Raw genomic sequence first — 13,628 nt, 5'->3', positions numbered from 1 at the left:
CACCTTGGCAAATTTTGAAAGTACAGTCATCCCTCCGTATCTGCAGGGGATTGGTTCCGGGACCACTCATGGATACCAGAATCCATGGATGCTCAAGTCCTTTATGTAAGATGGCATAGTACTGCCTCCTGAACCCAAGGATTCTGTGTACATGGATACAGAGGGCTGACTGCATCCAACACTACAATTCCTGAGTCACACCTGCAGTTAAGCAGACTCCAGGGCCTCCTGGTGGCCGCTGACAGCTGAGTCCCTGAGAGCCTATATTATGCACGTCTCTGATGAAAAAAGTGAAAAATCTTCTTTTTTTCTTAAAAATAATTCCTATAGGAGTTTCATGGTTTGTTCCTGTGGAAAATGTGAAGTCTGGTCCTAAGAAGGAAAACCTGCCCAAGTTTCATGGCCCTTGTGTCTCCTGGTTTGTACCAGTAACCAACACCACACCTTGGAGGGAGCCACTACAGGAAAAGAACTGGCAAGGACAGCACATGGACAGCCACAGTTCACTAGCAGGCCCAGGCAGAGATCCACTGAAGCCATTTGTGAGAGCAACCCTACAGGTACAATGACATTGAGTTAATTTTAGCCATATGTTTAAGAAGGAAGAAGGGGCAAGATACAAAAGAGTTAAACCTGTGACTTGGCTTTCTGAAGTATAGTCAACTGATCCTCGTTTCTAGCACCTCCACAGTTCATCTGTTCTCACACTCATTAATCAAAGGCTGCCTTACTGTTAGCCGTTATAAATTGTGCATCACCCTCAGTATCTGGGGCAAGGCACTAGAAGGGAGGATGTTGTGTAGCTGCTCATTCGGTTTGTATATACACAGCAGCACGTGGAGTGCAGTAGAGGCCTGATGTTTGCGTCAGCCTTATATTTGTTCCTGCATTTACATAACTCCTATTTCTGCTTAACACAGGGTTTTAAAGGCACCAGCTCTCTTCTTTATAAATACCTGGGGAGCTAAAGGAAATGTTTTGTTTTTAAATTTCATTTATTTATTTATTTTATTTTTGGCCGCATTGGTTCTTCACTGCTGTGCGCAGGCTTCCTCTAGCTATGGCGAGTGGGGGCTACTCTTCCTTGCTGTACACAGGCTTCTCATTACGGTGGCTTCTCTTGTTGCAGAGCACAGGCTCTAGGCGCGCGGGCTTCAGTAGTTGTGGCACAAGGGCTTAGTTGCTCCACAGCCTGTAGGATCTTCCCGGACCAGGGATCGAACCTGTGTCCCCTGCATTGGCAGGGGGATTCTTAACCACTGCATCACCAGGGCAGTCCAGAAAATGTTTTTTTTTAATGACGTATTTCTTTGAAGGGAAATTAAAAATAGCACAACGGGCCAAGCTTTATCCCATCAATACTGGGGAGAGTTGTCATTGCCACAGTCTTAGTTCTTGGCTTATTCCAAAGGCATTTCTCTGATCCCTCTGATTTTCCTACTGGAGCTTTCCCGCACAGGGAGTTGTTAGATAATTCTTCAACTCTAGATATTTTCTATAAGTTACAAACAGGCTTTCCAAACCTGTTAGGCAGGTACTGTTTTTTCTAGGCCCTTGGAGAAAAGCCTATATCATTAATGTGAGGTTGGGGGCTTTTTCTCCTCCTCAGGAATCACTGCAACTTCACAGACCTGACTTCATCTCCCACTCTGGGGAACGGATAAAGCGCCTGAAGTTAATAGTCCAGGAGCGGAAGCTGCAGAACATGTTACAGAGTGAACGGGAGGCACTGTTCAACACTGTGCAAGAATGGCAGGGCCACCGGGATGCCATGCACCTGCTCCCTAAGAGAGGTATACTCTTCCTGTTCACTTTCCTATGACTTGGTAGAGAGGGCAAGGTCTGCTTCATGCAAGGCAGCACTGCTCAGTGCCAGGCCAGTTACAGATCAAAAAGTGACCTTTTGCTTGTTGAGACTCAAATCTCCTTAGGTAGCAGAACCTACCCAATTTAGCTCTCAGCATTTTCACAATCCAAATAAGCCCAGTTACTCTTGCCCTGTCACTACACTTTAAAAGTGAGAGTGTGCAGTGAGAATGGTGTTTGGGTTTGTTTTTGTTTGGGGGGTGCCACGTGGCTTGTGGAATCTTAGTTCCCTGACCAGGGATTGAACCCGGGCCCTCAGCAGTGAAAGCACAGAGTCCTAACCACTGTACCGCCAGGGAATTGCCAAGAATGGTGTTTTTAAAAACCAGCTCTGTCACCATGAGCAAGTTAGTTCCAAACGTATAATGTTTTGAGGGGCTTGGGGCTGATTCCAGGCTTGCCTTCCTCATAGGGTAGCAATAATAATAATAATAAATACTTATATAGCCCTTATGTTTTGTCCAGACATTGTTCTTGTTTAATGCTTCCAGAACCTCTCTGAGGTGATACTATGAATATCCCTATTTCACAGATGAGAAAACTGGGCCAAAGAGAGATTAAGTACCTTGCCCAAGATTTACACACCTGTTAAACTGGGATTTGAACCCTGGTGGGCTGGTGCTAGAGTCTATTCTCTTAACAATTATGCTAGATGTAAGATCTCAATAAAATAATATGTGAAATCCATGAAAACTATAAAGTACTACCTAATGCTTTCATCACAGCCTTACCTGTAAACTGGTCAGTGTTTCAATGCACACTGTCTAGTCTGTGCCACAGTGTTGTGTCTTCAGAAGCCTCAGGCTGCTATCATAGTCATCATAGTCTAACCCTGGCCTTGGCCTTGGCCATTACTCACCACCCAGCACTGCCAGCTCAGGGTAGGGGTGCAAAGTCCCAGCAGCTCCCTCTCACAGTTCTTGAGCAACACAGCCTTCCTTATTAAGGCACAATCCCCTGTTACTGATCCCCTAAGTGTCGGGGACCCCTCAATGGGTCCTCTGCCTAGAGTCACAAATGTCAATTGAATGAGACCAGGTTCGACATAGCAGAGCATAGACTTTATTCATTGATCAAGGAATGGAGAAAGGAGAGCTCATGTTCTAAAGATACTTTCTCCCTGAAGGGAGCAGAGTAAGGGATTTTAAGGGTTAGGAGGCAGATAGGTCATTAGGGCTTGAGGAAAGGGGTGGAGATTTTCAGGGGCAGCCGGGGCCAGCCAGGGCATGCACAGTCTTCCATGGTCCTTTGCACATGGCACAGATTGTGCCTAGCAGAGTACAAATGCCCCCTTTGAGCAGAGATCATAGCATGGTAACGAAGCAAAGGTAACTTTTGGACACTTCCAGGTTTCATCCGCGCACGCTTATTGTTATGGTCAAGTCAGAACTGGTTTGGGGGAGTTCACCACTATATATCTCTCACAGCATGTATCTTTCAAAGTACAGCTGCAAAACACCTCTGCCAAATGCCAGGTACTTTTGAAACGAACACAAAGATAAATCAGGGCAAGTGTCCTTCAGCTCTCAGGGGCTGGTATGGAAACAGAGAGATAAATCAAGTCACAGGTCCTTCAGTTTTTAGGGGCTGGTATGGGTGACACCACCACTGCTACTCAGCCATAAAAAAGAATGAAATTTTGCCACTTGCAACAGCATGGATTAACCTGGAGGGTATTATGCTTAGTGAAATAAGTCAGAGAGAGAAAGACAAATACTGTATTACATCACTTATATGTGGAATCTAAAAAATACAACAAACCAGTAAATATAACAAAAAGAAATAGACTCACAGATATTGAGAACAAACTAGTGGTTACCAGTGGGGAAAGGGAAGGGGGGAGGGCCAAGATAGGGGTAGGGGATTCAGAGATAAAATAAATAAGCTACAAGGACATATTGTACAGCATAGGGAGTATAGCTAATATTTTACAATAACTATAAATGGAGTATAACCTTTAAAATTGTGAATCACTATGTTGTACACCTGAAACTTATGTAATATTGTAAATCAACTATACCTCAATTAAAAAAAAAAGACACAGTCCATTAAAAAAAAACCCTCTTCTTCTTTTGCTTAGACTTCCTGGCTGCCCAAAAGAAAAGGCCTGTTGGAAAGAAGGAAATGATTCAGCGGTCTAAATGGTATGGCCAAAAGAATAAGTAACTATAAAAGTATAAATCAGGCCACCAAATGGTCAGGAGCTATAGCTTGGCCCCCGAATAAAGGCATTATGCTCTAGGTAAAACATTATGAGAGATTAAAAAAACAAAAAACAATACATTATGAGAAAATTAGTTATAAAAATAGTTTCTCACTTATGGCACTAAAAAAGAAATGAAAAATAGGAGATCATGGTATGGATGCCTCATATATAAAAAAGACAAAGAATCGCCACTAATTTGTTTGCCTTAATCAGGCTTGTGTTTGTTAGAAACAAATATAAATAAAAAATATTTTTAAATAAAAGTAAATATCTGGGGCCTTACATCTAGGCAATCCTTTTACTAGGAATTGTATCCAGTACAATGAGAGATAGGGGAATAGTTTCCAAGACACAGTAAATTAGGCTTAAAAAAAATCAAGTTTCAGAAGCATGTGTACACTGCCACCATTTGTATAGTCTTTAATAAAAAAGTATTTGTGCTTACATAGATGCGTATACTTGTATATGCATAGACTATCTCTGGAAGGATACCCAAAAAATTGGTAATAGTTGTTGCCTTTGGGACAAGGAACTGAGTGACTGGGGTACAGAGGTTGGAGAAAGACTAATTTTTTACTTTTTAAAATTTTGTGCCTTTGCATTTATTAGCAATTAATTAATTAGAGGTATGCATATATTGCTCATGAGACTGCCATAGAATAACTAAGTTAATGGTTGGTTACCTCTTAGGGGGTCATTGGAGACTTCCTTTAATAAGAACAGTTTTATAGTTGGCATAGTGCTTGAAAACAATTTATCTTAGGTAATTAAAGCATTCCTCTTGAAGTCTTTTTACTCTCCATTTAGTAAACCATTTCCTTATAGGTATTTCAAAGGGATGCTTTAATCAAGTGGTTCTCAAAGTGTGGTCCATGGGCCTCTGGAAGTTGCTGAGGCCCTTTCAGGGAATTTGCCAGGTCAAAACAAATTTCAAAATACTACTAGGATATTATGTGTCTTTTTAACTGTATTGACATTTGTACAGATGATGCAAAAGTAATGAAGGGAGGACTAAAACTGCTGATGCCTTAGCACTATTTGGGACAGTGGACCAAACTGCTAGTCTAGTTGGCATTTTATTCTTCACAGCCACATGGCAGCAGTGTAATGGAAGTACACATAAAGCACTTCTGCTGCATACCAAGATACGATGATTGGTTCAAGGAAAAGCCTTGGTTTGTGTACTGAGCTGAACTAGCTGCCTTTTTCATGGAACATAGGTTTTACTTGAAAGAATGACTGATAAACTAATTATTCCAAATTTGGTATATGACAGATATTTTCTTGAAAATGAGGAAGTGAATCTGTCACTTCTCCAGGAAAACAGCTGACAGTATTTATTGCCAAAGAGAAAATCTGAGCTTTCAAGCAAAGAATAGAATTCTAGAAAACTTGTGTCTACTAATATGAGATTGACTATCTCCCAGTACTTAGACTTTTCTGATGAGATCAGCAGTGACATAAATAATTGTAATATTTTTCATATTATATAAGTAAATATGTCAACATTTAAACTACCACTTGTCAAGATTTGGTATAGTATCAAGAAAATCAGGGAATTCCCTGGTGGTCCAGTGGTTAAGATGACGCTTTCACTGCTGAGGGCGCAGTTTCAGTCCCTGGTCGGGAAACTAAGATCCTGCATCCCGAAAGCTGAGCGGCCAAAAAAAAAGAAAATCAGCAATTATCTGAAAAGAATATTAAAATACTCTTTTCTTTTCCAATTACATATGTGTGTAAACTGGATTTTTTTAATGTACACTTTAACCAGAACAACATATAACAGCAAACTTAATACTGAAGCAAATATAAGAATTCAGCTGTCTTCTGTTAAACCAGACATTAAAGAGATTTACAAAATATGTATAACATGCCACTCTTCTTATTTTTGTTTTGAAAAGTATATTTTATATGTTAGCATGTAACAGGCTTATTTTTTAATAAATTAAGAAAAAAGTTTTTTTATTGAAGTATAGTTGACTTACAATATTAGTTTCAGGCATAAAACATAGTGATTCAATATTTTTATAGGTTATACTCCATTTAAAATTATTACAAATAGTGGCTATGTTTCCACATGCTATACAATATATCTTTGTTGCTTATTTATTTTATACATAGTTTGTATCTCCTAATCCTATACCCCTATTTTGCCCCTCCCTCCTTCCTTCTCCCCACTAGTAACCAGTGGTTTGTTCTCTGTATTTGTGAGTCTGTTTCTGTTTTGTTATATACATTCATTTGTTTTATTTTCTGGACTCCACACATCAGTGATGTAATACAGTATTTGTCTTTGTCTGACTTGTTTCACTAAGCATAATACCTTCTAGGTCCATCCATGTTGTTGCAAATGGCAGAATTTCATTCTTTTTATGGCTGAGTAGTATTCCATTGTATATACATACCACACCTTTATCCATTCATCTGTTGATGGACACTTAGGTTGTGAAATAAGTATTTTTTAAATTCTTTTTAAATGTTTTAATTTCTAATACAGTAAGTATCAATAGATAAAGTCCACATTCACCAAAATTGCCCTCAATTTTTAGGAGTATAAAGGTGTCAAAAGTCCAAAAACTTTGAGAATTATTGCTTCATTCTGAATGTCACAAAATTTAATTAATGGACATTACATAGTGTTCATTGTGTGGCAGCTAATAACAATCTCACCTCAGCAAGAGGAGTCCTTGCTATATGGGACTATGAAGCTTGCCTGCAAGAAGGTAGGGCATCTTCTGAAAGGTATCTGTGCTTTAAAATATAAGTATAGTTGTAGGGGTGGATTAAGTACCCATCTTCTAGGAAGAGACATGTTTTAAATTGATACATTTTCATTAGAGTACTTCTGTTCCATTTTATTTCTGATATGGCCCCCTTTCAAAGACGCCATCTACTTCCATGTGAGAATCATAGAGTTGAATGGGATCTTAAAGATCATCTAGTCTACCTTTAACTTTTAGGAAACTGTAACCCAGAGAGAGGTTGCCAGGAAGTCGGCCAGAGCTGGGGTTAGAGTCCGGCAGCAGGCTCCCCACCCAGTACTCCTTCAACTGTATCATGTGGCGGACTTGGAGCTCTGGAGCTCTGTGTTACTCATCATCTTTTCCCAACACCTACCTCTACCAAAGATGTTTAAATGTTTCTGATAAGAGAAAAGATTTGGAGAAGAGAGAACCTGACTCTCTTAACTTGAAGCATTTCTTCCAGTGTGTCCTTTAAGAGAAGTGTTTTCACTAACTTATTAATGCGTATATTTGGGTATGCGCCAGGCACTGGACTAGGTACTACAAATGAAAGATAGTTGACTCCAGACCATGAGCAGACAGACAGTCCCAATAGTATGTAGTAATTGCTTTCAAGGATCCATTTACAAAATGCAATTTCTGGCTACTCTGATTAGCCCGACTCCCAGCTTTCCAGCCCTAGAATACAACCTTTACTGGCCCAAGCGGATTTTCTCTTCACATCACATGTTCTCCTTGGGATAACTTGTCTTTTTCCAATGGACTTTGTTATCCCTTCTCTCACCGTGACTTTTTTTCCAGCTTTACTGTGATATAATTGATATTTAACATTGTATAAGCTTAAGCTATGTAATGTGATGATTTGACATACATGTGTATTGCAAAATGTTTACCACAATAAAGTTAGTTAACACATCCTTCACCTCACATAATTACCATTTTATTTTTCTTGTTGTTGTTATAGTGAGAACATTAAAGCTCTACTGTCATAGCAACTTTCAAGTATACAGTGCAGTGTTGTTAACTACAGTCACTGTACTGCATATTTGCTCCCCAGAACTTATTCATCATAAAACTGGAAGTTTGTACTCTTTGACCAGTATCTCTCCATTCCCCCATCCCTCAGGTCCTGGCAACCACCATTCTGTTCTCTGTTTCTGTGAGTTTGATGCTTTTAGATTCCACATATAAGTGAGATCATACAGTTTTGTCTTTCTCTGTCTGACTTATTTCATTTAGCACATTGCCTTCACGGTCCATATATGTTGTTGCAAATGGCAGGATCTTTTTCTTTTCTTATGGCTATTCCATTATATGTATATATATCACATTTTCCATTATATATATTCCATTATATGTATGTTCCATTATATGTAGATATATATATATCACATTTTCTTTATCCATTCATCCGTCGATGGACACGTACGTTTCCATGCCTTCACTATCGTAAATAGTGCTGCAATGAACATGGGGGTGCAGATATCTTTTTGAGATCATGATTTCATCTCCTTCAGCTATGTACCCACAAGTGGGATTGCTGGATCATACGGCAGTTCTATTTTTAATGTTTTGAGGAACCTCCACACTGTTTTCCATAGTGGCTGCACCAGTTTACATTCCCACCAACGGAGCACATTCTCACCTCCTCACCAGCATTTGTTATCTCTTATTTTTTTGATAATAGCCATTCTAACAGATGTGATGTGCTATCTCATTGTGGTTTTCATCAACAGTGACTTTTTAAAATATATGTTTGTTCTTCTTTGATCTCTTTCCTGACCTCCACTTTTGTGTTTTCATTTAGTGATTATCCTCACTGTGTCCAAAGTGGAACTACCCATTTTCCTCTCCCACACTTACTTGGGCCACCCACTCACCCACTGGAAAAGCTGGGGAGCTATTGCCTCCAGCTCCGTGACCCCGCACTGTACGTGCAGTCGGCTAGTGCGTCCTGGAGACTCGCCTTCATGATCGCTCTGGAACCCATTCTCCTCACTGCCTTGATGCGGGCTTAGCCTCCTCTCTTGGAGGACTGCTCTTCTCCCCCTTCTGCTCTTTATCTTCTCTAATCTCTTTTCCACAGAGCCGCTACATCATTATCAATGATTTCTTTTTCAGATTATAGAAAACTTTGGAAAATATAGAAAAAATCAGAAAGAAGAAAATAAATGTCATTCATAATTCTTCCATCTAAACATAACTAACACTAGTCCTGTTTCTATGAGGATTTTGCAGAGACCTGTGTTAACACACTTCTTTCTCCCCAGATTGTTTATCATACTATATATACAGGTTTGTAGCCTGCTTTATTTTGCTTAACATTGTATTGTGAATGTTTTCCCATAGCATAAAAACTATTTGAAACATTTTATGCTTTGTAATAATTTTATTATAGCCCATAATTTGTTTAACTGTTCTTTTGTCGGAGATTTACATTATTTCCAGTTAGAGTGTATTTATCAAATGAATGTTTGATCATGTTCCTCCCTACTTAAAATCAGTGGCATTCAGTCCCTGATAGGACAAAGCCCAAGGTTTTCACATGGCTATGAGACCTTCACCCCATCTGCTTCCCTCCTGTTCCCCTACACTATCTCCGTGAAGCCTTGACTCCATTCTTACCAACACTCCCTTCTCCCCACCTCCCCTTTCTGTTCCTAACTATTCTTCAAGACCTACCTCAAGCTTAGTCTCTTCTCTGGTCTTCCTTGACCTCCTTCAATCAGAATAAGTTCTGTTTCTTTTCCTATAACTCTATGTAGCATTTTGTAGATATGATGATTATTGTATTTTCTTTTCCATTATTTTTCATGCTTAAAAATATGGTAGTAATACGAAGTCATTATCTTATATTGAAACCATACATTTTTCCATATAGAGTGAAAAGAAGTTCATCTCCACCCCTCATTCCACTTCTTTCCCATAAGTAACCACTATTAGCAGGATTTTATTATGTTTTTATCTGTATCCCTTTTCAGATCATGAGCACTCCAGGCCAGGGTTCTTTGTGTCCAAGTGTCTAACAAGAAGCTGGGCACACAACAGGCCCACAGCCTGTCTGAGGGACTGAGTGCCTGGAGAGCAGTAGAACTTAGGGAGATGTGGGGAGGAGTGATCGTGTGCCTCTGTGGTCAGGTGGCCTCACTGCTTTCTGTCTTTCCATCGGTGCCATTTCTAAGGATTTATGAACAGCTTCCAGAAGTACAGAACAAGAGAGAAGAGGAAAAGTGGAGATTGGAATATAAGCCATACTGGCTGCAAGCCCAGCTATATAAAAAGGTCAGTCAGTCCTAGAGCAGGATTGATGAGATTTATCAGGGGAAAGAGAAATTGAGAAAAACACATCTGACCTGTTTGAATTAACCACATTTGGAGAGTGAACTTAAGCTCATAACGCATTGTACCACTACTAAAATTTAGAAGATAAAAGCACCTGTAACTAGAGTTCAAATCCAAAAATCTAGAAAGGCAAATCTGAAAAAGGCATCTTCCAGGGACTTCCGTGGTAGTCCAGTGGTTAAGACTCAATGCTTCCACTGCAGGGGGCACAGGTTTGATCCCTGGCCAGAGAACTAAGATCCCACATGCCGCATGGCACGGCCCCCCCAAAAAATTGTTTTAATGTTTTAAAATTGTTTAATAAATAAATAAATAAGGCACCTTCCAGGCATACATTTGGAATGAAACCAAATTTCATACTTGGGTGTCAGTTTAGACGCCATGCTGGAAATGCCCACACCTTTCAGAACTAATGAGTTTTCATCCAGAGTCCCAAATGATAGTTTTATGCCCCTTATGGGTGAATCATATACCACTAGAACTTTTTAAATAAATTGGAAAATGTCCAAGTGTAGCATACAAGTTGGCAGTTTGGGTACTCAGAGCCTTGAAGCCACTACCATTTCCTGCCCACAGCCCCAGTAGAATCAGTGGTACTGCAAGTTTTAGAACCTCACAGGCCAGGGGACTTGCTACCAATTAATTCCTTGAGAAAGCAGATGGGCCACTATGCCTGAAGGTCCAGATCCTTCAGTGTTCTCATTTCTTTCCCAGCCCCCTCACTTCACCCCCAGAGGACTCTGAAAGTCAGAAACCAAGAGACGAGTTCATACCAGACTGATGTGGGATTGGAGAGCTGCTTCTGGAGCACATACTGCAGCTCAGGCTGGGCTCCCTCAAGTGAGGACACCCCAGGCACTACATGGCCTGTCTGGTGTGTCAGCATCACAAGGCCAGGCCTCTTATTGTGCTTGTGTGTTTGTGAACTGATGGATGGATTAGTCTATTAGGATTATATTAATACTATATTTCTGTATAGACTATAATAGACTACAGATCATCTTCCCTAAACACTTCAGGAAGTATTTTTTGTATAATTACCATAGTTTCTGTAGCTGGGAAAGAGAAACAAGATTTGGGGAGAACGACACTGGTCTCTTCAGCAACATGTCTGGGGTGAGGAGTGGCTGTCTGCCTCTAGTGGCAAGAGTATCTAACCTCTTTCCTGCCTTTCTTTTCTTCCACAGAAAGTGACCAATCAATTCTTGGGGAGAAAAGTTCCTTGGAACTGACATAAGTATTTTCCTCAGAGCCTTGGAATTATATTTTATCAGCCTGGAGGAGCACAATCCTTACTTTTATGAGTCTGGTTTAATAAAACTTACCTTGTTGTCCATGTGTAATTTAGAAGTAGTAACCTTCTGAAGAGTCTTGGGTAGAATGATGACTAAGATTATTAATGGTTTAGGAGCAATACTTTCTCCACAGTGGCCTTGCCCACAGGGATGTTTGTTACAATGGTATTATCTTAATTCTAGGCAAGAGTAAGTCCCTTTTTGTTTGTGTTTTTATAGAAAATAACTTCTGATTGACTCATAGTAAAGCAAGCAGCAGAGGGTTATTTATTTCCCATCTGTAGAGGTGCAGGGAGCTATGCAGTGTCTCCCTGAGGTGTGTGGGGAACTTCAATCTAAAAGCACCAGTCAAGGAAAAGAAATACAGCATAACACGGTGAGAGCCCTTTTGTTGACTTGGTGTCAGGCAGTGTCTGGTTAGGGTAGCCATCAGGTGGGCCCAGAGACTCTCAGCAGACACAGGTGCCTTGGGTCCAGAGATACCGCCTAGCCTCATTCCAGCTTCCTTCGGGAACATTAGCCTTTAGTAGACACAACTCAAGAGGCAACAGAAGCTTGACTTAAATCATGACCTGGCCCTGGCCAGTGGGATGTGGGTTGTGCCACTTCTAGGTCTAGTCCATGTCAAATCCCACACTCTGCCCCTGGCTGCCTTTCTTGCCCTTCAGCAGCGACCTTGGGGGCCATAGCAGACTGATGGCATCATTGGCCCTGATCCTTCTCACGTGGATTCTTCTCACACTCCTTCTCCACGCCCTTTCCACATGACTTCGCATTTCCTCTCACTGAAGAGGCAGGGCATGACACCTGGAGATCTAAGGGGCGGCCCAGCTGAGCTCAGCCTAAGCTGCTGACCCACAGACTCATGAGCTAAAAAAATGTTTATCATTATTTTGTGGTGGTTTTTTATGCAACATTCTCGTGGCACTAGATAAATGAAACAGTAGCAACCCCAAAAACTGAATGGAGCAGGGCCACCCCACCACCAAGGCCATCGGGTTCCAATGTGAACAAGCAGTAAGCTTTTACTGTGTCGTCGCAGTGAGACTTCAGGGTTTGCTTATTACTGCAGCAGAGCCGATCCCTCCTAACTAATCCACAACGACACAGATCATAGGCCCCCTTCTTGCTCCAGTGCCTGAGAGACCTGAGCAGAGGGGAGACGGTAGATAAATTGAATTGCAGGGACAGCAACTAGCCTATAGCTTGTGGAGAAGAAAAACTAGCCCATCTTCCAGAAGCCGAGGCGCTGGTAAAGGGCCAGGGCAGAGTACTGCAGTGTGCTGGTGCTGTAGCCCTGGTGCCACACAGACTCAGACAGTCCTGACCAGGGCTTTTACTTATCACCTGACCACGGTGCTCCAGGGCCACACGTAGGTGAAGCAGCTGCAACTGCTCATTCCACAGGGTGGCCTTCTGAATGGGCAGCACTCCCACCATGCCCACCACCTGCCCCCCAGACTCAACCACCCAGAAGCAGGAGCCACTCTCACTGAAGTAGGATTTGGTGATGTCAGACATGTCTGTGCAAAGACATGACCTCAAACTGGATCCAGGGGTGTTCGGCAAGAAACCTCAGGGCAACAAGGAGGGCGGGGCTGGCCACGAAGTCCAGGACCCAGGAGCGAGAGACCAGGAATAGGGCAAGGGGCCCCCGCAAGCAAGAGCACAAGGGTTCGGGGCAGCTTTAGGATGTTGTGGAAGGTGGTGGGAAGGTGCTCGGTCATCACCTTGGAGAACAAGCCCACGACCCATTTGCGATAATTTTCCTGGTATTTGTGGATTTGATAAGGAGCCATGGAAGACTTCTGTGTCTGGATCTCAACGTTCAAGAGAGAGGTAGCAGTCCCTGTATGACTTCCTGGCAGCCCTGGGGGAAAGAGAAGAAGCCATGTGAGTGGCTTATCCTCCCACCCCCCAGAACCGGGGATGACCCTGCTCAAGGATGTGTCTTTCTGCTTCTACCCAAGAGGAAATAGGCCACAACCACTGGGAGAAGGTGTAGAGTCAGCAGAAAGGTCTGCATTTGGTCCCGTCTCCATGTATGACCTTGGGCATGTTCCATAATCTTCTCCAAGAACCTGCCTTCTGAAGTTGTTTAGAGGATTTAATAAAATAACATATACAAATCTCTGGTTATGAAGTACCCTCCCCTCTCCCTCTTTCCCCTTTCCC

The 13,628-nt window shown here is 41.7% G+C and overlaps 1 protein-coding gene and 1 pseudogene across 1 annotated transcript in view; one reads left to right on the top strand and one right to left on the bottom strand.

Moving 5' to 3' along the window:
* The window catches only part of LOC132531933 (centrosome-associated protein ALMS1-like), a 34,868-nt gene extending 24,680 nt beyond the window's left edge, over positions 1–10,188 (top strand). Inside the window, exons 4-7 of the mRNA XM_060170024.1 lie at positions 331–560; positions 1,610–1,793; positions 3,947–4,010; positions 9,999–10,188. Coding sequence (XP_060026007.1) covers positions 331–560; positions 1,610–1,793; positions 3,947–4,010; positions 9,999–10,113 — 593 coding nt within the window. The 3' untranslated portion in view covers positions 10,114–10,188. The remainder of the gene's footprint in view (positions 1–330; positions 561–1,609; positions 1,794–3,946; positions 4,011–9,998) is intronic.
* Positions 10,189–12,647: 2,459 nt separating this feature from the next.
* Positions 12,648–13,252, bottom strand: LOC132531932 (putative N-acetyltransferase 8B; annotated as a pseudogene).
* Between the last annotated feature and the right edge of the window lie 376 nt (positions 13,253–13,628).

Source organism: Lagenorhynchus albirostris, chromosome 13 (genome assembly GCF_949774975.1).
Source record: "Lagenorhynchus albirostris chromosome 13, mLagAlb1.1, whole genome shotgun sequence".
Classification (NCBI taxonomy): Eukaryota; Metazoa; Chordata; class Mammalia; order Artiodactyla; family Delphinidae; genus Lagenorhynchus; species Lagenorhynchus albirostris.
The sequence above is the reverse complement of the archived record's forward strand: the minus strand, read 5'-3'. Positions and strand labels throughout refer to the sequence as shown.